Source organism: Lupinus angustifolius, chromosome LG04 (assembly GCF_001865875.1).
Source record: "Lupinus angustifolius cultivar Tanjil chromosome LG04, LupAngTanjil_v1.0, whole genome shotgun sequence".
Classification (NCBI taxonomy): domain Eukaryota; kingdom Viridiplantae; phylum Streptophyta; class Magnoliopsida; order Fabales; family Fabaceae; genus Lupinus; species Lupinus angustifolius.
In genome coordinates this window covers 3749175-3774488 of record NC_032012.1, presented here as the reverse complement: position 1 = coordinate 3774488, position 25314 = coordinate 3749175, and the positions used below count along the sequence as shown (strand labels likewise).

The window sequence follows — 25314 nt, the reverse complement described above, 5'->3', positions numbered from 1 at the left end:
CGCTGAGCAGCTTGTTCAGCAGCTTGGTCTTGTGCCAGGCTCGTGTCTGACCGTGTCAAGCATATTTCTGACTGTGCCAGGCCTAGTCTGGTGCTAGGCTGAGCGGCTAAGCAGGTCCGCTCAGCTTCCTGGTTGAGCAGTTTAGTCCAGGTCAGGCAGGTAGCCAGGTCAGCTCAGCGGTGCTTGTTCCACACTCAGCTGCCTGGTTGAGCACCTTGATTTTCTTGACTTTTGTTACTTTTTGACCATGAATCTTTTCTCTTATTTTCTTCATTTTATTTCCTACAAAATACATAAAAAGGAAATACAAACACAAATATATCAAATTGTGATATTTTATACAAAAAGTATTGTTTTAAGTTGATTTTTCCCAATTATGATTAAGATAAGTGCCATAAAAGTGTATGATTTTTAGGTATGTTTGGCACTAATCAGGACCATAACCCCTTATTTATAAAAAGTGCATATCCTTCCATGAAGGATGATGCTACTTCATTTTCTTATTTCTAATTTCGCCCATCATAAAATAGAAATAAGACTTTAGGTATCTACACAATAATTTTTATTACAACTATATCTATAGTCATATACCTTACTTGAATTAGATCACTTTAATTTGGCTACTTAAAATAATGAATCTAAACACATTTAAACATTACGTGTGACCCAAAATTTCTTACAATCTCTCATCGGTCACATATGTAATTTTACAAATTGTGTTAGACTTTATGAGCTCAAAAATACATCATTATAAACCTTAGACATATCTTTATCTCGATCATTAATTATATCAATATATAGAACCAAAGCGGTTTTCGTTATATCAATCATAACTAAACCAATCAATGATTACTAATATTAACACAACTAAATAACATTAGATCAATCATGAAATGTGTAGCATGAAAATCACATGAAGGTGATCTATATATGTCGATTTTCAAGTGATCCTCCTTTACTTAAGTGAGATCCCATAAATAAATTCCAAAATGAAACTGAACCATAAGCCATATTCTGCAGAAGCCATGTCTATAAATACGTCTATATAAAGAAAACATCCAAATACAAATTCACACTGAACCAAAATATCCTCAAGTGATGCAATACTAAGATGAGCAATGTACTTGTGAAAGACCTTAGATAATAAATCTTTAGTGAGCAGATTTGCAACTTGGAGTTTGCATCAATATGCTCTATAGACATTTGACCACTCTGAATTGTTTCCTTAAACGAGATATAACATTGCTTATTTTTTGTCACAATATAACTTTAGTGGTCTTTCAATATATCCAAATAGCAGTCAAGTGACAATTGTATAACCATATTCCATAATTAGATGCATCATAATAAGTTATGAAAATCACTACCATAATAGATGAAGCTATAAGTGTCTGCTTAGCACTTTTCGAAATAGCTCATCATCTACCTAATAGGTAAATCTAACCTTACATGGATTTTCAATTATATTGACATCTAACAAGACTAAATAAGAATACCTAATGATCTCTAACTGAATCACTTTATGTATTTGAGAACATAATTCATTTGTTCTTTGTAAGTATTTTATAACCTAATTGACTGTCTTCCAATTATTTGTCACTGGATTACTTAAATATCTGCATTCTAAAAAAATATACAATATCTTGATGTACACAACTTTATATACACATTAGACTCACTTAGCCAACGCATAAGGAATCTACATATATCTTTAACTTTAAAATTAATTCCTAAAACATTATACTCATGAATGTTGTTGGAATTGCATACCTAATGAAAATAAGACATGCTATTTAAAAATTCTCATTCCTCAAAGTTCCTTTTGTTCTTAGTGGAACTTCCTTTAAATTAATTAGTTGATCATTTCTGAAGTGCAAGGTCTAAATTCATACATTCAAGAACAAACACAATGTTCTTTCCTTAATTCTTAAAAGCAGTGCAATTTAAGAAGACTGTAAAATATATATTTGCAGATGCTATAAAAGCAATGAAATCAAAAGAACAAAGAACAAAACAAATTGCAATCATTCCTGCAATTAAACTGACAATCAACTTTAACCCTTAAATTCAAATATTGGTGGGGCATATCATGAGTTACCTAGGACAACATTAATATTCCGTATTTGGATAAAAATATTAATTTATAAATGATACATTCAATATAATAATCAAATATTGATAATCAGTCGTGTCAAACAATAAGTCTTTCTTTGGAATGACTTATTATTCACGTGGAAAACCATATGATTATCACATATATATTACCACAAGTATGTTTGTAATTTTGGCCAAATAGTAATCTTCTTTTTGGCCGATTACTATTCACATAAAATACAAACATACAATTGGCTTGATATTCTATATCAATTGCTAATTAATGGTAGTCTTGTTGTAATGGTCAAACATTCATAATAATGTATGTAAAATAATAAACTCTTCTTTGGACTGATTTGTCATTTACATATGCAACCTTATAATTATCATATGTTTATCTTCACATGTGTGTATATAATCTGACCAAATAATAATTTTTATTTTGGGCAGATTAATATTCGCATGGGTAGATACACACTAGTATTTGACATTTATTTTGAACATTTAACACAAATATGTCACTTTGGTGACTTCTTGTTATTGTTGAACCCTTAACCAAAATATATCCTAATTACAGTCACCATATAAATATATATTTTGGATTCTGTAGTGTACTGTTATACTGGAAGCCTACGGGATAGTTGCTTTCCTATCCATCACAAGTGCCCAGGGTGAAAACCAGTCTGTGGTTTGTTTTGTTTTAAAAGAAATTTTCTTTCAAAATTTACAAAATGATTATCAAAACATAATGTAAGATGAGTATGGTGGAACCACAGGCATGACCTAAATTAATACGACCAACCATAAACTATTTTAATCTTTTACAACATATACTACTTATATTTAACTCAAATGAGACACAATGTAGTATTAAATTGCAAACATTAGTGTAGAACACCAAACCCAATCCTTAATCTATGCAATAGTATTGCATATTATAGCCTGGTGGTATAAAAGAGCCCTGTTCCATATGAAATGTGTCGTTCTCCGATTTTCGGTTACATAATCTTATTAGAGTCGTCACTACATTTTTTCCAGTAAAAATGTAGAACAATCTTTTGGTCCAATCACATCGGGTCTTAGACTTTGATATCCAGGTTCGGGAGTCGATTACAGACTAAGGAAGGTATTGACACTCTAGGTGCCCGTTTGAACGGTACCCTACTATATTGCATGAATTATTAATGTATATTTAGAGACATGACTTTGGCATGTATTTGAAGCTTCTCTATAATGTATACTAATGCAATTATAATTTCTTCTGAGTTTCTTTGTATTTTTTCTCATTTTTTGTGGTGTTCTTGTGTATGGGAGATCTTGGATTATTGTGGATGATATGGACACTTTTGGATGTTGAAGGTTTGAATGAATTTTCATTTAATGATTTTTAATTGTGTATAGAAGATTTTGAGGTTGCTGTGGATGAGAGATTTTGAGGTTGTTGTGGATGCTATGGATTTATTGTGTATGAGAGAATTTTTTTTGGATTGTGGATTTGTTAGGAAAAATCATTTTTGTGTATGGGAGATTTTTGGGATTGTAGATTGCTTGTAGTGTAATTTTATGGTTCTTTTTTGGTTGAGGATTCTTGGGAATAGGTGATGAATGAAAGATTTTTTGGATGAAATTTAATGTTGGTTCTTTGATTTTCTTCTCCCATTTTGTAAGTGCGTCTAGCCTACTATTTATAGCATTGTATTTGGACACAAGCTAATAGGATATGAATCTCTCAATTAATTCAATTGAAAAAGATAAGGGGGAAAATCTGATTTTGTTCAATTCAAATTCAAAATTATGATTTTACCACCCTTTAATGTAAATTGTTACACAATCAACAATGCTCTATATTTCAACAACACAATCAAGTTATTACATAGCCCATTTTTCAAATGTGTAATTGGACGTAGTGATGGCTAAACTCTAATAATTAAGATAAGAGTAAATTACACTGACACCCCTGAGTTTTAGTGAAATTACACAAACTACCAATCACTTTTTTACACTTATACAAACCTCCCCTAATTTTTATACTTTCATTACACTGACCACCCTGCATAAGAAATAAGTGTAATATTTTAAACAAAAAATGTGATAAATGCAATTAAGTCATATATTGTGGAAACAAGTCCAAATAATATATGAGTCAATATTTCTTTATTATTTTTGGTTCGTTACACTATATTATAAGAGTGATTTAAACAATATTTCTTTAGAATTGTTGATGCAATTTGTAACCAAAAAATAATAAAGATACATTGATTTGTATATTCCTTAAACTTGCCTACACAATATATCATAGTTTGTTTAACCTAATTGCATTTATCACATTTTTTGTTTAAAAGATTACACTTATTTCTTATGCAGAGGTGATCACTGTAATGAAAAGTATAAAAACAACGAGAGGTTTGTGAAGGTGTAAAAAAGTGAGAGGTGGTTTGTGTAATTTCACTAAAACTCAGGGGATGTCAGTGTAATTTACTCTTAAGATAAATAAATATCAATCAAGATAGACATCTCAAGATTTAAAAAATCTGATTTTATCTTCTTGGCTTACACTATTCAATATTCCAATTATTAATTAAAGTACGAATTTAATTTTTTTTTATTTGTTTAGGACACTTAAAAAGTGTCATTCTTCAATAGAAAATACCCAAAAATATTTATCTTATTTTTATTTGATATTTTTTTGAAAATGTCTTTTGGACTGGACAAAATTGGGTGTTCACAAAATGGTATATCACTTTTCTTCCAGTACACCAATCACCATAATAATTTATGACATGGTTATTGTTTATGAATAAATAACATTTGTTACCTATATAGATAAATAATCATGGTAATCACATACATGAAACATGATACTAGAATGTCAAAGCATATATATTCAAAACAAAATGGTGTATCTTTCACCAATGTCATAAATAAAATAAATAAAGAAGCAATTTTTTAATGAAGTAAAAATAAATTGCATCCAACGGGTGTTCAACCCATGACCAGAAGGATAAATACTAAGCACCCGGCCCATGCAACTAGTCACCAACTGTTGCATTGTTTGGCAATAAATATAAAATATACCAAAGATTTTCAAAAGTAAAGTAAAAGCATGCAGCCAGTGGGTATTGATTATTGAACTTCAACATGAACATCCCGAAATAGTGCAACCCATGGTTAATTATTGTACTGTTTTGGCAATCACAAATTTATTTGCACCTCATCAAACATTAAGTACCAAAACAATGTACTCAGAAGATGTTCAACCGAAGACCTTTAAACTAAAACAGTGACACCCAACCACTTAATATATTCATTGTTATCAATAAATTCACTCCTGAATTTAGAACCAAACCAATTGATGAACCTCTTGAATCAAGACCAAAACTCATGCTCTAAGGAAAACGATACCAAATCAATCAAATAGAACACGTTTTCATGATACAAAATAAAGATTCTAACCAATAACTACAACATGTTTAATCTTAACGTGACATTTTCATGACACAATGAATTTCCATAAAGACAATTCAACCATACTCTCAAAAGTATTACACGATAACCTTATTTTCCAATTAACATGATATGAAATTGTAGGAAAAATTCTTTAATAATGGATAGACTTTAATATGGTATGGGAGACTTTATACTTAAAGATACAAACTATATACTAAAAATGATGAATATTATCATCACATATAACCAAGATCTTTCATGTCAAATTATCAAAAAGAATATAGATAAAATTAGAGTGGAAATGTACCTTAATATATCCACAGAGAATATGGTTAATAAACTTTATGTCATCCTTCATCATATATCCACCAACTCTGTGTTCTCCTTTATCATTGTACCCAAATGCATGTTCATAGTAGAACATCTCGATTCTTTGGTCTTCCAAGTCATTATGTATAATCTCCCTTAAGACTTTAAACGCATAATCTCTCCTTTCTAATGATTGGATATTAGAGTAGGAAATCCATTGATGGATTAGTTGGTGCAAATGACTTGGGAACCATAACTCCTTATTTATACGAAGTGCATATCTTTCCATGAAGGGTGATGCTACTTCATTTTCTTATTTCTAATTTCGCCCATCATAAAATAGAAATAAGAGTTTAGGTATTTACATAATAATTTTCATGACAATTATGTCTATAACCATATATCTTACTTGAATTAGATCACTTTAATTTAGCTACTTAAAATAATGACTTTAAACACATTTAAACATTACATGTGTGACCCAAAATTTCTTACATATACTACTAAAAATTGTGTAAATAAATTATCAACTATAATGGTTCTAACATAAAACAGTTAGATTATGTATCAAACCAGTGGCGGATTATTGAAAGAGCAGGTGGGGGCAACTGCCCCCCTGAATTTTTAATTTTTTTTAAATATTAGCAAATTTATTAAAGGATATAGTATTTATGTAGTGTCTTTCCATTGATTTGTATTACTTTTTTAAAGAGTCAATGATAATTAAAAATTAATAGCGGATGATGAACTGGTAGTATATAAAATTCATATATTACTAGTTATTCATTTTTTCTCTTCATTAAACTATCTACTTTACTCTCTCAACACTAGTTTGAATCCTAACAATGTCTATAAAATATTTAATGTTAATAACTTACTTATTTTTATGTACAAATTATATGTTATGGATTTCATGATGTCGGTCATTCGATTTGAAGATCATATCAATCATCTCTGAATTAAGTATAGCTTTACAAAAAACGGGGAAGATAATCAAAACAAGATTACATAGTCAGATGGAAGATGATTTCTTGTCGACAACATAATGATTTATATTGAAGAGAAAATAACATGATCTTTTACCTCTAATTCAATGAATGATGAATGTCTTTAAAAGAACGAACAATAACATTTTAAATATATATTTTTCTTTAACATATTTAGTTGTTAATTAACGTTATCTAATATTAATTTGTTATTTTCAAACTTTAAAACAAATATATTTTTATTTTTATATTATTTTTACAAATTAATTTTAATTATAAATTGTAATTAAATATTGTTGCCCCCTCTAAACTTATGATCAAGATCCGCCACTGTATCAAACTCCCACTGCATTGTGAGAACCGCTAGAATTAAGCTCACAAATAGGAGTGTTCATATCCAAAATGATCAAAAAAAAATAAAATCGAAAATTAATCCAAAAAAAATTGAAACCATAAAAAATTGAAATTATTTAGATTGTGTTATACTGATTTTTTGAAAACCAATCGGTTCGAATCGGTTTTTGATTCCAACTTTAAAAATCAGACCAATAGAATAAGTTAAGGGTGGCACTCAGAAATCATCATATTATGATTAGAATTATGTGGTTAGATAATAAAATTTAAAATACCAATTATTATGGTTGAAGGAGGGAATAGAATGGGTTAGAGAAGGACAAATTTATCATTTCATTATTATTTTTATCTGATATTTTCTTTACTTAATAATCTCAACAACTCATTTTTCACTTAAAAATCAATGATCACCATAGAACGATGCATTACTACTATATCGGTGCAACATTTCTCAAATTTTGTATGAAAGAAGCTGCCATGAATTAGCAATTGAGTTTTATTTAGTTTATGATTATCACTATTTCCTATTATTGTGTAAGCAGAGAGAAAACAAACATTGAATCAAAAGTATCATTTTTAATATTGAGGAATAATGAGGAAGAAAAAGCAATCGCAACAAAGGAGAAAAGCACAAAAAGAAGGGTTCATGAAAGGGAAAGCATGCATGAGACATATTGAGGGAACTTTGGTATATCAATATAAGAAAAGCATGAGATAACTTACAAGTGATCCCACCATGCCACGTGGATGCTTTATTTATTTCACGTGGCAAAAGCTGGCCCACATGGGTCCCTCTTTAGGCTTAGCTATGCCATCATCATTGGTAGTTTGAGACATTGGATGACCACATTAACTTATCTTATGGTCCAAAACTAGGTTTGTTTGATGTTTTTTTGTGACAAAAAGAGTTAGTTTTTTTGGGTAAGAAAGAAAACAAAACAAAAGCTATGTTAATGATCTCATTGGGCATTGATTCTAATAAAGTGAAAGTAGAAAAATATTAATAACATTATGCTAAAAAGAGTTGGTTTAATCTATAATGAATATATTAAAAAAATATTCATAATTAGTAATACTCAATGCATCCTTCAATTTTAATGGGAGGTGAGGTGATATATAATATCAAATTGCAATATATCATAAAACCTAGATAGAGTTTCTATACGTACATCCTTGATCCTTAAGGGTTAGTTTAGGAGTTGAATTTTTTAGGAGAAATAAGGAAAATAGAAGGCTTTGAAGTCATTTTACAGGTGTATTTCATTACTCTAGAGTCTTTTCTTTCCCTTGCTTTTCCTTCAAATCCAACTCTCAAACTAACCCTAAAAATTGTAATTTCATCATATAGGTTATTTCATTAACGGTTTAAGCTAAAACATTAATGTAAGCATCTGGAGGTTAGTTTTTTAAGATTTTATTGGTTACAAAATTCTTTAGTAAATATAATATTTTAAATCTCCCAATTTAATTAATTGGTGACCTATTTACTAAAATATTGCCTTTAAAACAATGATTGTATTATGTATTAAGACCTATTTACTAAAAAATGATTGTATTATGTATTAAGACCTATTTGCCATAATCATTCAAAAACTCAATTCAGAATTCAATTATTACTCATTCTTTTCCATTATACAACCAAGAAAATAACGATTTTTCCCATGTTCCCAGCAAATGTATCAATGTCCTTACGGTGACAGCAAATTTGAATTCACGGCATTGTAAGGTATGGGTCAATTCATTACTACCGGACAACCTTTGAAATATGTAAGAATAGTAAAACATCAGCGCTTAAAATTGTCATTTAACAAACATTTTTGTGGTGTTTTCTATGTGAGTGCAGTAGTACATAATGTTATATTTAACAACGTTGTAGTCATGTAGAAAGTAGTCATTTAACGGCGTTCACTGAAACAAACGATGTTAAATATCTACTTTCTAAATAAGACAATATTTCTCTCAGACATTCTACCAAACACATGACAAACATGTCCAACTCCACCACATTTAGAATAGATTTGTCAAAACATCACTGACTTCAACTACATTCAACCTTAACAAATTCAAATATTATAAAATAATATATGATTAATGAGATCTTACCGAAATTGTTCATTATTTCTCCTCCAATGTTCACCATAGCCAAAAACCTAGAACACCTAGCTGCATAACTTCACAACAAGTAAAGATCACATTATTAGTGAAGAGAAAAATAAATGAGCTAAAATAAGATAACGATTTACCTTATGCTTGAAAAGAAAAACAAAAAATCGATAACTTCCCCATAGCTGCATAACTCCACAACAAATAAATATCACACTATTAGTAAAGAGAGAAATAAATGAGCTAAAATAAAATAACAATTTACCTTATGTTTGAAGTAAAAAACTAAATAACCAAAAATCGATAACTTGCTTGAAGAGATAAACTAAAAACAAAAGAGGAAAAAAAAGTAAGTTGTGGAGAAGAAAAGTAAGTGAAATAATAAACTTAGTGATATGTATTATTGTGTAAGGTTTTGTTTTTGAATTTGAAAAGATCTCGCTCACTGAAACAAGCGTTAAATGTATAACTTCTTTAATAGCGCTTGTTTCAATAAGTGTTGTTAAAGGTAACACCTTTAACAACGCTTTCTTTAATAATCATTGTTAAAGATAACACTTTTAACAATGTTTATTGAAGAAGTGTTGTTAAATATATGAAGTATGACATTTAACAACACTTGCTTCAATAAGCGCTATTAAAGATAACACATTTAATAATGATTTCTTCAATAAGCGTATGTTAAAGATAATACATTTAACAGCGCTTATTGATGAAATATTGTTAAATACATAAAGTATGATATTTAACAGCATTTGCTTCAATAAGCGCCGTTAAAGATAACAAAAGATAACATATTTAACGGCGCTTTCTTCAATAAGTGATGTTAATTCTCTTTCGCCTTATATTTAACGGCGTTCAACACATAATCGCTATTAAATGGGCGTTATTAAATATCAATTTTGGCGTAGTGTTGACTGATATTTGTTTTGTTTGGGCTATTAATTAAGGATTAGAATATGTTGTCCCAAAGTATATTCTTAAACATCTAATTTTTTTAATTAATATGACATATTTTCATTGGTTTCAGATATACTTTGATAACATATTATTGTTCATTAATTAAGGGGATTTCAATACATTGAAAAAAGTAGGCAGCCAATGGACACACTAGAAAGTGAACGTGAATCCAAAATTTTAGTGTTAGATTTACGAATGATTTCAATTCATATAATCCTAACTTTGCTAATGAGTGACTTCATTTTGATAGAATTTTTAATAAAAGTACAATATGATGTGGAAAAAATAAAAGATAAATATCCTAATATCCAAAATCTTAGTACACAGTAATATTTCCTCTTAAAATTAAAAAAGAATATATATCAGCCCAATACAAACATATATTTATTGTTTCTGCCTCTTCCAATATTATATAAGAGGCATAAACAATATAGAAGTGGGTGAGTGGTTGATTACACACTCATTATATATTATTTAACCATGGGTATATTTAACAAGTTATTGTAATAAAATACAATCATTGTTTTTTATACATAATACAATCATTGTTTGATTCATAATAAATTATGAGGGCAGAATAAATGGCAATAAAAAGAAGTGTGAAAGGATCGTTAGTTGATTTAGGAACAACCGCCGAAGTTCATTTGCTACAGTTTCCTCACGTTAATGTAGATTCTTCTTCCATAGAAAAGGTTTGAAAATATTCATCCCCATTCACGTTTTGCCATATATTATTAGGAGATAAAATCATGCAGAATCCAAGAAAGAACAAGCAGGAAGCATAGAATCATCATTGGAGAATAGAAGAGTACTTATTAATATTAAACTAATGATGATTATATTACTAACAAAAATTTATTCAAGCTTGAAACCAAAGATAATAGGAATCATCCCATATGATCAAAAAACAAATGAAAAGTACATAAAAGAATTAGATAGATAGAGATAGAGAGAGGGTGGCACATTCCCCTATATATTTTGCTTTTTGTTTGTCCAATCTTCTCTCTCTTATTCTCTTTTTGTCCTCTTTATCAAAACCCCAAGCAACCCAAACATTCCATCCTCTCCATTCTCTTTGCAAAACCAACATTCTCTCTTCTTCCTCTTTGTTTATCTCTACAGGTTTCTTCTTCCTCCCTAATTAATTTAGGTCTCTCTTATAACTATATATTATCTTTTTCTATGTTTTGTTTACTAATAAAGCTCTTTAATTTTGGTTGTTTATATGACAGGGTGATTATAAGGCATTGTGCCCCAGTTTTTTAGGGTCACGAGTGAGTTATTTATCAATTTGATCAAAGCATCAAGCGGACCATAGTTTGGTGTGTTAGATTCAAGTATATATAGAGAAATGGCACCTGTTTCATTGCCTCCAGGGTTTAGATTCCACCCCACAGACGAAGAGCTTGTTGCATATTACCTCAAAAGAAAGATCAATGGCCATAAGATTGACTTAGAGATTATTCCTGAAGTTGATCTCTACAAGTGTGAACCATGGGACTTGCCAGGTAATTATTTACTTATTCACACATATATATATATTAGTATAATTTTTCTTCATGGCATGCATGGATTTTGAGTTTTGAACATTGACTAGAAGAAAATCCCATGACACAAACTTTAACATCGTTTAAAATTCCAAAATATTTATCTCATCTTCTTTTGATTGGCAAATCATAATTTGTTAATATCATGACAAAACTCTTAACAGAACCCACAAAAGGGTGCTCAAAAAAGTAGACGCACACTTCTTTTGACATGATTTGCTTATAATCTTTATCCAATCATATGAATAAAGAAGAAAATAAAATCACATGAACACCTACGTGCTTTATTGGTCAAGTATATATATATATATATATATATATATATATATAATATGCTTTCATGTACATAAAATATTTCGTGTGATTAGGTTAATCTTACTGCTTTCGAAAGAGATTTGCTTAAGGTTGTAGCTAGAGAGGATGGTCCTTCAACTTTAGGGTTCCCTCCTATATATTGTGACGTCAAGACATAGTGATGATTAGCTAATGGGATTCCCAAGTCAAAAATAGTCAACAAAGAAAAAGAGCTACACATTCTCTAGCTACAAGATATATACATGACTCCCGTGCAATATCTATACTTTGGTTTCATATTTTCATTCTTTTAAACTCATTTCCTTTATCACTCAACGGGATTAATATTATTTTTTTTACATTTCTTAACGAAAAATGTAAAACAACGAAAACCACTAAATACGCTTATATATTCAATTCTCTAACTAATTTTTTACATGTTGGTTTTCAGTTTCTAAAACATGCAAATCAATTACTACTACAAGTGTTTCAAAACTTTGTGATTATTCAATCAAGCTAGCCTATATATGCTAAAGAAATTGAAGTTTGAATTCATTTTTTATTATAGGGAAGTCATTGTTACCCGGAAAAGATTTGGAGTGGTATTTCTTCAGCCCCCGTGATAGGAAGTACCCAAATGGATCAAGAACCAATCGTGCAACAAAATCAGGATATTGGAAGGCTACAGGGAAAGATCGAAAGGTAAATTCGCAAACTCGTGCGGTGGGAATGAAGAAAACCCTAGTTTACTATAGAGGCAGAGCACCACATGGATCTCGAACAGGTTGGGTTATGCATGAATATCGTCTTGATGAGAGGGAATGTGAAATTGCTAATGGCTTACAGGTTTACCTCCTTTCTCATTCTCTCCTCCATCTTTCTCTCTATTTTCATTTTTTCGGTTCCATATTTTTTATTTTTACTATATATTTTTGTAATTCTGGTTGAATCATTAGTTTGGTTGGCATTGCTAAAAAAAATTATATCCATTTTGATGTTTAGAATGAGATTAATATGTAGCTATTGATTAAATTCTTAATGCAGATTAAAAGTCATTAACTTATCGATCGAACTATAACTTTTGTTGGTTTAAGTGACAATAGCTAGGTCACTTTATAAAAAAATATATAAAGGGAATGTAATTTGTGTATCATAAGTTATCCCATTGAACCATAGCTATTATCACTTATTTGAAATATAAAAAAAAAATTGAAGTGTATATTTTTTTGTATTACCAATGATATCTTCTCACTAAATTGACGTGTATATGTGGTTAAATTATGAATTTATGAAATGCATGCCGAATCCTCAGCTAGGTCCCTTTATTTTCTTCACATAATATAGAGAAACATATAATTTCAGGATGCATATGCTCTTTGCCGTATATTCAAGAAGAGTCTAGTGGTTACCCCTAAAGTTGGAGAGCATTATGTTAATGTAACCAGCCATGCAAGTCACCTAACAAGTGATCCATCATCAAGCATAGAGTTATACTCTGAAGGAAGAGAAGAAGTTTTGGAAAACTCAAATTATATAAAGCCATGGGATTATTGCTCAACCCAAAACATGGGTGGAACTTCAGTCAATATCAATGGTGGAACAAGGGATAATGGGAAATGGTCACCCTTCTTTTCTGAAGACCCGTTACTCAATTTTCCAACATCTTCATTTCCCAACTATGGAGCATTACCTTGTCCTCCATCAAAGGTACACGTTTTTATTACATGTACTTCTCACTTTTTAGTCCTTGAAAATTGAGTGTTTTTTATTTTAGTCCCAAAAGAAAATATGTCTAAATCCTTATAATATTAAAATATTTTGATTTAGTTCTTCTTCTTAGTTAAGTGATGATGTGTGAATGTTATTATTGGTCACATTCAGTAATTAGTATGACAAATGACAATATTAACGTTAACACATTATTATTTAAATGGTGACAAATTAAAACCAAATATTTTAATATTTTAAGAACTTGGACTAAAGGAATTTTTTGTAGTGATCAAAGGCAAAGATGAATAATTTTTCAATACTAAATACTTGAATAAACTAATTAATTATTTGTTAGGAAGTAAGTCCAATATCACTATCTCATTATCTCAAAAATGATTTAAATATATACTATGTTATCTCTGAATTGGTTTTGGTTTAAATACCAAATTGTAATGTATATTGTCACTAATGCACATGGTTTGACTTGTAGGTGAATATAGCACTAGAGTGTGCAAGAATGCAACATAGGTTTTCCATGCCTCCATTGGAGATGGAGGACTTCCCTTCAATGTCTGAAAACAGAAATGGAATAGATATCTTGCAAGAAATTCTCTCAGTTTCTCAAGCCCAGGAACTGATTAATCAATCCAATAATTCACAGGCATTGAGTTGCAATCAAAATTATTATGGGACACATGATCAAGGTGATTTTTCATTTATGGCTGGCACTAATGACAATCACATAAACGATGTGAACTCCATGAGATTTGTTGACCAAACATGGGAAGATCAAAAGACCAGATCAGTGGAGATTGGAGATTTTGATGATGAATTCAAGGGAGAGAGGATGATAGAGAACTTAAGATGGGTTGGAATGTCAAGCAAAAGTTTTGAGAAGGTAATCTAAATGTACCCATAATACATAATATATTTGCTCCATTATTGTCTTTAGATAAAGTCCCAAAAAACTGATTTTAATAATGAAATATTTTTGGTATTATCAATTATATTTTTATCTTTTTTTTTGTCAAGAAATTAATTTTTTTAGAATTCGTGATTATCACTCCCAATAAGTATTAGTAATAAAAATCAAACCTTCTATAAATAATGACAAATTGCATCAATAAATAATTGCGCAACTAAAAGAATTCGCATAGCATATTCTACATTATTGATACTTTGATAGTGATGAGAGTAGTTATGCCACTTATGTGGAAAAAAATATCCGTGACTTTACTCATTACTACATAGGTATCACATAGGTTAAAACACTACTAAGGCTAGCCTAGACCCCTAAAATTATTTGATAATATATTAACTCTAGAGTTTATTTACATGATTATTTGCATGATTGGGCAGAGCTTTATGGAAGAGCAAAAGGTTGTCCCAGTTCAGCATATTTCAAGCATACAAATAAACAGTGAAGAGAATAATTTGCAAGGTATTAAATAAAAGTTCTATAAATATATGATTGCTTTTTATTATGACCTTGTTCTTGTAAGCTTCTCTTTTTACCCATAATTTTTTCCTGAACAATATTAACAATAGATTTTATTTTGATCAGAATCTGAGCAACACAATTGCAGCAAAGAACTCAGTGACACAGACATAAACGATTTCTCATTAGGGTTCATCAATGACAATGACCCTAACAACTTCATAGACGACAGTAACATTGATTATTCAAATTCTACAGGCTTTGAAGTTGTTGAGGAAACCAAAATGTTTGTTTCAACTGGTCCGGTAGCTGAAACATTCTTTCACCAAATAGTTCCTTCACAAACTGTGAAAGTTCAACTCAATCCTATAATGACAAATAACCATTATATAGAGAATAATGCCGAGACAAAGATGAAACTGAAGAACCAATGGATTTTCTTTAGGAACTTCAATGCAATGGCAAATGCCATTGTATTCATCTTTGCACTTTTGTTAATGCATTGTGTTTATTTGAAGGAGCAAGTAGTGGAAAATTGGAATCTAGACCCTAAGGTAGAGGTTGTGGAAAATTGGAAGGAACAAGAAAATGTTTGGTTTGTTGTTATCAAAAGTGAGAAAGGGTTTAGTGTGGTTTTGAAGAAGATAGGCATTTTCCTCACCATATCCTTTGCTCTAGTTACTATGTGGGCTAACCTCATCATAGTTAACACTTAACCTTTTAATGGAATTTTTTTAGTTTGTAACTTAAGGATTTTATCTATAAGGATCAATTTCTCAAATTGGGATTCTCCAAAAGATGAGATGATGTACCAAATACTTGTATTTTACTTGATAATATATGTTATTTGATTAAAATTAATTATATTCAATTGTATTAATAGAATTTTCATCTTATTTTTATTTAGGAAGGATCTAAATGAGTTCCTAAATTTTTTGTATGGGCACTTTTAGTCTATGAAAAAGAAAAGGAAAACTTATTATAGTCCGTGAAATTTGTAAACATTGAACAAATTAGCTTTTTGTCAGTCGATATCTACTTGGCCTAACAATTTTGCCTAAAAAATGTAACTAGATTAAGTATGAGAAGGTTAATAATATGTATAAAATGTTAAAGAGATGTACGATTGACCAAGTTCAAATATCTAATATCATGTCGTTATTAGAGGAGTCCAACTCTTTTAAAATTAGAGAATGAGAATATTGATTTGGAAGATTCCAACAATCAATACTAACGATTTGGTCAAATAAGTTTTTATCCATGCTTTAGTTAATTGTCATATAGGTAAAACTGTTAGGTCAGATAGACTTTCACTACTAGAAGAAATAATTTGTCCAACGTGATAAAGTACCGAATCCCATGTGGTGCGAATTCCTTTTGGCCCCGTTCTATTAAAAATACCCACCTAGTAAAATTAGAGCTAAAATTGAATCAATTAAATGATTATATAAATCATCATCTAACGCATCATTCTAGAATCTATATGGCTACAAGTATTTTTTTTGTCTAAGCCCTTTTCAAATTTTATTATGTTTCCATGTTTAAGATGTCACATGCTTTTGTAATGTAAAAAATAAAAAACAAATCACTAGTCAAAAACACAATACAAATATACAGTAAATTGCAGTCACAACAAGATGAGGAATATAAATGCATGGATCCTAACCCTAATAGTTTTCTTAACATGTCGTGTGACAACTTCTTCATGCCCATGTTATTGTTTTATTAAAAAGTTCAAAAAGTAGCTAATTTCTCGTGAGTCATTGGTTAATAAAATAAAATAATAAAGAACATATCTAGTAATGGTGGTATGAGAAACTTGTTGAGTTATTCTATAAGCTGCTAACGGGAATATGAATGATATTGAATGTGATGGGATTGATAGTGAGTGGTTGAGCTAAGGTGAGTGCATAGCACGTGGATGATGAAGAATGGATCAGTCACATTTGGGTATCAAATAAAGTAAAAAAGAACTAAAGAAGATGGGAAGAAACATGGAAATGAGATGAAAAGAAGCTGACAAAATAACTCAAAGAGATGTTCACGGGTCACTCACTATTCACTCTTCTTGTTAAAATTAATATAAAGTACAAATACTGCCAACCAGTCATTCGTACCCTTCTATCACTTTGGGTGAAATGACCATATTTTATAGGCTAACTTCATTTGCCCTCATTACAAGACTTGGATAATGTTAAATCCGGACAACACTAGTGTAAGTAAAAGATAAATTATTAATAGTATTTTTTAATTATTTTTGCTACTTAATTAGTAAACACTTTTGAAAATATTTCCTTCTTTAATTTGTTTCATCATATATATTATTAACAAAATATTTCTAGATATATCATATGTCAAATTACATAATATTAAGAATATTTTACTTAAAGAAAATATATTATATTTAATCAATATAAGACCAAGTTTATTATTATAATGTGTAAATCATTTCATATGTCATTAATTCTTTAATTTTTTATTATATATATATATATTAACAAAATATATATATATATATTATATGTTAAATTACATATTCATAATAAGAAGTAATATTGAGAATATTTTACTTAAAATGAATATATTATATTTAATGGAGTATAGTAACAAACTCAAAAATTAACTGAATATTTAGGATTAGATTATGTGTAGGAATGAGTTATAGTTCAAAATATAACATGATTACTATTTAGTGTAGGAGATGAAGGACAAACCTTTCAGTTTTGAATTATAAGTTTATCAATATTATAATTTGTTTACCCTTTAATAAAACCTGCTCTGTGCACTTCTCTTTCTCTTAGAACATTTGGTGCACTATAGCTGTAAATAATTGCCTAAAAAGTTAAGTAGCTTTTTTCTCTCATTATAAAATGCCTTAAAATAATGACAATGAACAAACATGCTATATATAGATAATTAGCTCAATTAATCACATTATTTCTATATAGCAAGAGGTGTTTGTACCTCATTCACTTCATGGATTTAGCTCCTTCTTTTACTTGGCTGCAAGCCATTTTGTTCTTCTTCTTAGCATTGGTTTGGTTTCTGAGCTTTGGAGAAGTTCATGGAGCCACACCTACAGTGAACATTGGTAACTTTTCAAAGGTAGAAGATGCTGTAAACTTCCATGTTTACTATGGCCAAACCTTCAAAGTCATTAAAAATGCTGTTGATGGCCAGAGCTACCTTCTTCTTCAGGTATACCACTTTGGAGATATCATAGGAAAAACTTGATTTTTTATTGTCTTTGATTCTTTTGTAAGATTTGCTTTTGCACTTTTGCTACACCAAAAAGTTACTCGAGTTTTGTTTTGTTTTGTTTTTAGTTTATATAGGTGAGTAGTGAAATGGAAAATGATAGGGGTTTTAATTTGTTTTTTTTTAGCTTAAATAAGTGTGGATGAGAAAATTTAAGGGTGTGTATAATATCTGTTATCTGTTATAAAAATAACATGGGGGCCTTTAATACTTTGTTTACAGTCAAATTACTACTTTCACATTTGTTCATATATAAATAACATGTTTTATGTAGCTTTAACAGACTTGATGTCATGTTTCATGTTCTTTATTGACCAGCCAATGTTCTTTAGATTCTCTAGATATTGAAATGCTTGAGTTGATCCTCTGCTGAGGTTGAAAGAGACCAAGACATAATATGTGGGGATAACAACTTAATCATCAGGACCTAATTTAAGGGTTTAATAAATAAGTTTTTTTTGGGTACAACAAGTGTATCTCTCACCCTATGAGTAAAGAATCAATCTCTTTCGGGGGTGCATAACAAATGTCACTCTCTGGAATTGGACGTTTGACTTTTTGGTTTATCTGGGGATCCAATGAAACCTTACGGCTTACGTCACTAGATTAATGTCTTGGTGGTGCATAATAAATTAGTTCGTATGAAGAAACTTCTGGTTAAAGGTGGTTGTCCAATCCCAGGTTCATGAAAATCCTTCCAAGCTCCAACTCATGCAGACTTGTTGAGTGCTTACTGATGCACTTACAAATAACTCGCCAATAAGGGACATCGATACAAAAATCCCGGACCCATTGTGTAGTTAATAAAATTAGTATGATCACCTTCTGGCTGCACAAATGTATATGTTTTCAAAAACAATGATTAAGAACAGAATCAACTACCTTTTAAGCTAAGTCATTTGAAATGAAGGATAGAAGAACTTTAAAAGAGAAGCTCATATATTAGTATAACAATAAAAAGGAAGATAAATCAATTGTAAAGATATACCAAAGGAAGAGCTCACTCTTTTTCCTCTCCTTTTGGAAATGCATGTATGCATATGAAAGGAACTAAACATAGGATTAGGACTTGCATTTTTCTTCTTCTCCTCATATTTCCATTTTTAATGAATTTTACCTGCTACACTATGTTCCTTACCAACTTATTTTACTTTCATCAATTCCTCTCATTGGCAGAATAATTCAAGAATTGCATCAAGGAGTAAATATTGCACATCAAGAATCAAATCATATGTCATTCCTTTGTCAAGCTATTCTGTTGATACAGATTATTTTCCAGGTATGCCATGCATATTCCTACTTCCCTCTGCTCAGTCTCATTCACCACATATGATTTCATTATACCATCAAACCAATGCAGTAACCAGCTCAATGTCGCCGTGCTAAAACAATGACTTGGCAATTCAATTTAGTAATTGTTTTTTAACCATAAACTTAAGGATATCTTATTCTTTATCAGCAACTTAATACAGTAATTGTTTCTTCCACCCTTGCTGAGCCTAACTCTTCATTTTCTTTCTTTTGACTCCTGGGTTGGAACTCAAGTTTCCTTCTTAGAGGTGAGAATCTCTTACTAGTATAATTTTACATATTAAACCTGAAGATTTTTGTGTGAATTTGGAAAGAAGGCCTTTAATTCCTGCACTGCCTTCTTATTTCTTCGTAATCTTGTCTTGAGCAGCTTTTAGGCTTACTGGAGAGATTGAAAGGCATAACCTCAGACTCGGTGGCTTCTCCATGTGTGTTGAAATTGTATGAAGGGGGACAGATAGAACTAGTCAACAAAAGTGATCACCAAAAGCTAGCACAGTTTTCAGCACATTTCTTTAGTGACACTAATCAACTGCCAGCTTGCAATTTTGCAACTTTTGTTCCTTTTATTGAGGATACCCCTTTGCAGGTAAGCAAATGATGATTATTAAACTACAAACAAACTTTCAAGAGCCAAATGGATAAGAAAATATGTTCAACACATAGGTTATCGGAATTTTTTTTAAGCCAAGTTTTTATTAGGCTTTACTTGTTGTATGAATATAGTAATGTTACACCAAGAATCAGAATACCTATCCCATCGAAGCTTCGATCGAACAATGTCATAGTTTGCAAACTATAGTCCTGACCTTAATTTATCTGTATTTGTATGATAAAGTCTTACCTCCATAAAGAACATAAAGGTGCAACAACATAGACATAACACAGAGTAGCAATTGGTGGGCAGTTATCATCATCAATAGAATTTTTCATGTATGTTATCACATGGTTAAAGTACTATATTGCTACCATACAGGGCCTTTTGGAGACTGGTATATTAAAATCCAATTTTGCCATCTAATTTATCATGATTAATGATTAAGAACCTACTTGGAAGATTCAAATGCAATATTTAAGATGCAAGTTTATTTACTAATCTACTGAAAAGAGAGATACTTTGACATGGAGTTTTTCTGTAGTCGGAGTGACTAACAATTTGCAGCATTTACTTTCATAGAGAGCAGAGTGGATCAAGTTCATGGGAGCTTTTGCAAATGCTGAAGCTAGAGCCAATGAAGTCTATAATGCAGTAAGAACACCACTCAGTCCAAGGCATAACTATTACTGTGTGATGAGTACTTTTTTTCACAAACTCTTACCATCGTTATTATTCTTAGCCTTATAGATTCTTCTTGTTTGCTAAGCTGCTGAAATCTGATACCAATGATTAATGGTCAGAAATCAAACAATTTTAGGATTAAGTTTATTTTTAATATGTGAAGCCTCGTATATCAAACATGTCAATTTCCTACTTCTTTCAACTTTTGAACATTCCACCATTGAATTCTGAACATGAAAATGTCGACAATTTCTCTAGGCAAAACTGACCTGGACTCTGTCATCACTTAATTGTAAGACTTCAACCATGCACACGTACTGTGTGCACAGATTTGAATGTGGAATGTATCAAGAAATGTTAATAAAGAAATAATCACCAAGCCATTTGTGTCCTTTAGACCAAATATTAGTAATAGAAATCCATAAGTTTGAATGGCAGCATTTCATCTCTTCTTTACCAAATTGATACCAATTAATGCTGCAGTTTCTTCCTCATTCACCTTGACTGATACAAATAGAATAAATGTATTTGTGTTTAAATTTTCTCGAAGTTTTTATGTGCTATATGTGTAACAAAAAGGTTGCACCTTGAGATCACACAATTACCTTTTCGTTTTTCTGTGCTAATTTCCTTGTAACTGATTAGCTTTTCTTATATATGTTACTCTGACAAAATGGTTGGTATTTGTATAGGTTAAAGAGAACTATTTGTGCTTGGCGAAAATCGCAAAATCTAGGACATCATTCAAACCAACAGTAGCTTGGATGAAGTATGATAATGTATGTATCTCCAAAAGCAACATTCCATTATTAAGCTTCTTTTCTATTTCTCAATACAAATTTCTATATGCCTTTCTTCAGACTTTTTTTGATTCCCAAATTATATTGGTAGTTAGATGTGATATCCTAGTCTTGTTTTATCATTTAAATAATAAGAATAGACCCTCTATTTATGGTGCCAATTTTCTGATACAGAGATTTTATTTATTGGCAGAACATGAGTTTAACTTAATGATGTGTAACTTGCAACTGAAATGTCATCTTTGCAGGGAGTTTGGTCTTTTACAAAGGAAAAGTATCAATTAAAGGTATAATGAAACCATAGCTATGGTATAACTGATTTTTCCTGTGTCTCATGTAAAACATCTATCTTGCTGTTTGATTTAAAATCTAGCCCGCTGGCTCGATGTTTGAATTGTCAATATGTATTATTCTGTTAGAAGTCATCTTTGTTGTTCACTTTCTTATTATATTATTACTGGCCCGGTACTTGGGGTCTGTTGGTTTTTGGAAGAGAAAGGGAGGAAAAGAGAAAACTCGGCTTTCCCTCCAAAAACCAACCTGCAAATAGTCCCTTATTTTTTTTTATGGCCATTTCTAAATTTTTATACAAAAACTTTGCAAACAGTACCTGGAAGATGCAGGCGGAGAGAGTGTGGATGCCTCTATAACGAAGAACACTTACAATGTCTCTAATCCTGATGATTTAGAGGAATTGCATGCCATCCTATGTGTAAGTTGAATTATGATATTGCATTAAATCACTAACTTTTTAATGAACTGTTTTTTTAGAACTAGTACTTAGTGGAACTATACATGTCTACTTATTTAAATGTAAAGCTCTGAAAGCTGTATAAAATTTTTGGTATACAAAAGGCCATAGTCATATCTTCTAATACATTCTTTATCATATGGGTTTCTTTTTAGCTTGAATTGTTGAATCAAATTTGAAAGCAGCATTCTCTTAATGCTTACTGGTTTACACTTTAGGAATCATTGTCTTGTGTGTTTGTCTATGTTTCCATCTTCATCTTGCAATTTTGGTTCTAAAAATGTGTATGCTTTATTTGCTGCTAAGACAGAATTTTGTTGCTCTTTCCTATTTTAAAATGCAAATTATTTAATCGAAGGTCTATGATCATATGGAATAAATCTAAGAACTACATATTCATACAAAAAAATAGTTGTATGCAGGGCTTGTGGTTTTTTCATTGCCTTAAAGTTCCTTTAAATGATTAGTTTTTTCACTGATTACATCTTATTTCTTCATATAGACTGTGGAAGTAGTCATTGATGAAACATTAACTTCTGATCCGGCCAACTACGTGTTATCAACATTTCTCCAAAATCTAAATGTTGAAGATCGTTCTTGTTTTTCCTTTCTTTCAAACACAAGTCTATGGAGATATGACAAAAGGATTCAAAGTTATGCAGCTCTTGGTATGTAATTCCAATTTAATGCATGTCTCTTATATAGTTTTATGTTTTCATGTGAGGTTCTGAATTTTACTAAGTGATGACAAAAACACTTTTCTACAAGACTTTCATTTTTTTTGTGTGGTTAAATTTCATACTTCTATTGTTAATAAAAATAGAGAGAAAAAGAAAGCCCTCCTTATCTAGGCTCCAGAAAAAGCCTTCCTTATACGGACCAAGATTATATGTTCCCAAGGGTATCCATTTCCTGTCTCGGACCAATCATATGTTGCCACATAAATAAAAAAACTTGTAAAAACAAAAAGTAACATTTTTATATTACTTTTAAAATCTGATTGTTCCGGAATGGGAAATGAGATACCTTAGTAACATGTAATCTTTGTCCTCCTTAATCCTTATACATGCTGCAAAATAGAATTCATAGATCTATTGAGTTCACTTATATTCTTTCTTGAAGCTTATGCTACTTTATACCTTACTTTCCATGTATAATTGTTTGTGTGTGTGCATGTGAAGATTTTTATAATGAGGCAGTCTCCCAACCTCAATTGGTACTAGCAGATCTTATTGAAGTTTTATTTCCCACTGGAAATTATACAATGACCTACTTTAGGAACCTTGCAAAGGTATGTTTTCAATGTTGAAAAATTGAAGAAAATGCAACATGGGTTATTGAAGTTTTTCATGTCACTTTGCAGGGAGAAGCACTTACAAATATTGGTTCTCAAATGTGTGACAGGGACACCTCCACACCAATGGAACCTACAATAGTTGCTTGTGGATGATTATTTTTATCAACTTCAAAAATAGGGTTATTGTTATTAATGATATTCTTTTTAAAATTTCATTTATTGAATACAGGATTATACTTGTTTTTTATCTAGTATAAATATTTTCACTCGGAAGCCTTTATTTATAATTCCCTGAAAACAACTTATAGTTATTTGCTTGTCAAGGTTATGTTGTGGCTTAATTTATCCTCCTCATACCCTAGTCTCGTGCACTAACCTTTTTTTTTAATGTTTGTCTTGAAAGAAATTTTATGGTGTTTCTAGCACACTACCAAATAAACATGAATCTATTTATGTTTAAAATTATATATAATGTAAACACGGCATATAAAATACATACGTGATTGTAGTTCTTGAATCTTGTTTTTCAAAAAATATGAAGACTCTATGTGTGTATCCCCTCTAAAACTAAGATTTGTTACTCACAAAATTCTTTTGTATGTAAGTGTAGCAAGCAAGGAATGGAACATTTATACAAAAACAACACAATTGTCTTTTTAGATATTGCACACTTGCAATGAAGGAAACAATTTTCCTCTCTCTTACGTTGCACTATGTTTGGGAAAAAACACATCCCATTTTTTCATTAGAAAAGAACAATATAGAATAAGTCTCTTTAGACACATGTACACTACAAGGAGAGAGAATTGACAAAATATATTATGAAGAGTATTCTATCTTCATGTCATATATAAATATAAAGGAGGATGTCTGATGTCCCAAAACAATGTGTCAACTCCATGTGTCACTGCTTGTGATTGGTCAGAAAAATAATTAACTATTAAAATTTTAATTTAAATATATTTTTTCAATCAATCACAAATAATGACACATAAAGTAACACATTTTATGGTACAACAGATGTGCTCCCAAATATAAATTGGTGTCTCTTGCAAAATAATACCACATATCATTTCATAAGCAACACAATTACTCTTCTTCTACTTTTCCAGCTGCATAAAAATAGTTTTTAGAATATGCTTTATTTATTATTTAAATTCTTGGTGCTAGCAAAGAATTAAAATAATATTCAATAAAAATATTTATTGATCAAATTAAATTATTTATTGATCAAATTAAATTCTCCAATTTAATTATAAAATAATATAATTATTTAGCAAAGATTAGAACATTCGTTAGTGTGATTATGTAGGATCAATACTAAGCTGGTAGTAAATTAACTAAATTAATTTACTAATTAAGGTTGACGTCTAGCA

At 30.3% G+C, this 25314-nt stretch overlaps 2 protein-coding genes across 3 annotated transcripts; both read left to right on the top strand.

Annotated features, from left to right (window-relative positions):
- LOC109345154 (NAC domain-containing protein 86-like) lies at positions 11235–16066 on the top strand. Of its 2 annotated transcripts, none has more exons than XM_019583975.1 (7): positions 11235–11375; positions 11486–11761; positions 12663–12940; positions 13457–13801; positions 14295–14702; positions 15164–15245; positions 15369–16066. In XM_019583975.1, exons 2-7 carry the CDS (start codon positions 11605–11607, stop codon positions 15956–15958), a joined length of 1860 nt encoding a protein of 619 aa, XP_019439520.1. In that variant the 5' UTR covers positions 11235–11375; positions 11486–11604; the 3' UTR covers positions 15959–16066. The 2 variants fall into 2 exon arrangements, with proteins under 2 accessions (XP_019439520.1, XP_019439519.1); XM_019583974.1 differs by having other exon boundaries at positions 11235–11403.
- On the top strand, positions 18016–24211 carry LOC109345153. The gene is made up of 11 exons (XM_019583973.1): positions 18016–18440; positions 19677–19779; positions 20046–20059; positions 20182–20400; positions 20989–21060; positions 21783–21869; positions 22139–22177; positions 22498–22602; positions 23144–23309; positions 23823–23932; positions 24005–24211. The coding sequence occupies exons 1-11, from the start codon at positions 18219–18221 to the stop codon at positions 24089–24091; spliced, it is 1224 nt and encodes a 407-aa protein (XP_019439518.1). The 5' UTR covers positions 18016–18218; the 3' UTR covers positions 24092–24211.

Bases quoted from the DNA above. Each gene is read 5' to 3' on its own strand.
- LOC109345154 (XM_019583975.1), top strand. From the start codon at position 11,605: ATGGCACCTGTTTCATTGCCTCCAGGGTTTAGATTCCACCCCACAGAC. The intron at 12,941-13,456 runs GTTTACCTCCTT...ATATAATTTCAG, and splicing joins AAATTGCTAATGGCTTACAG to GATGCATATGCTCTTTGCCG. The intron at 13,802-14,294 runs GTACACGTTTTT...TTTGACTTGTAG, and splicing joins TACCTTGTCCTCCATCAAAG to GTGAATATAGCACTAGAGTG.
- LOC109345153 (XM_019583973.1), top strand. From the start codon at position 18,219: ATGGATTTAGCTCCTTCTTTTACTTGGCTGCAAGCCATTTTGTTCTTC. The intron at 18,441-19,676 runs GTATACCACTTT...TCTCATTGGCAG, and splicing joins AGAGCTACCTTCTTCTTCAG to AATAATTCAAGAATTGCATC. The intron at 23,933-24,004 runs GTATGTTTTCAA...GTCACTTTGCAG, and splicing joins ACTTTAGGAACCTTGCAAAG to GGAGAAGCACTTACAAATAT.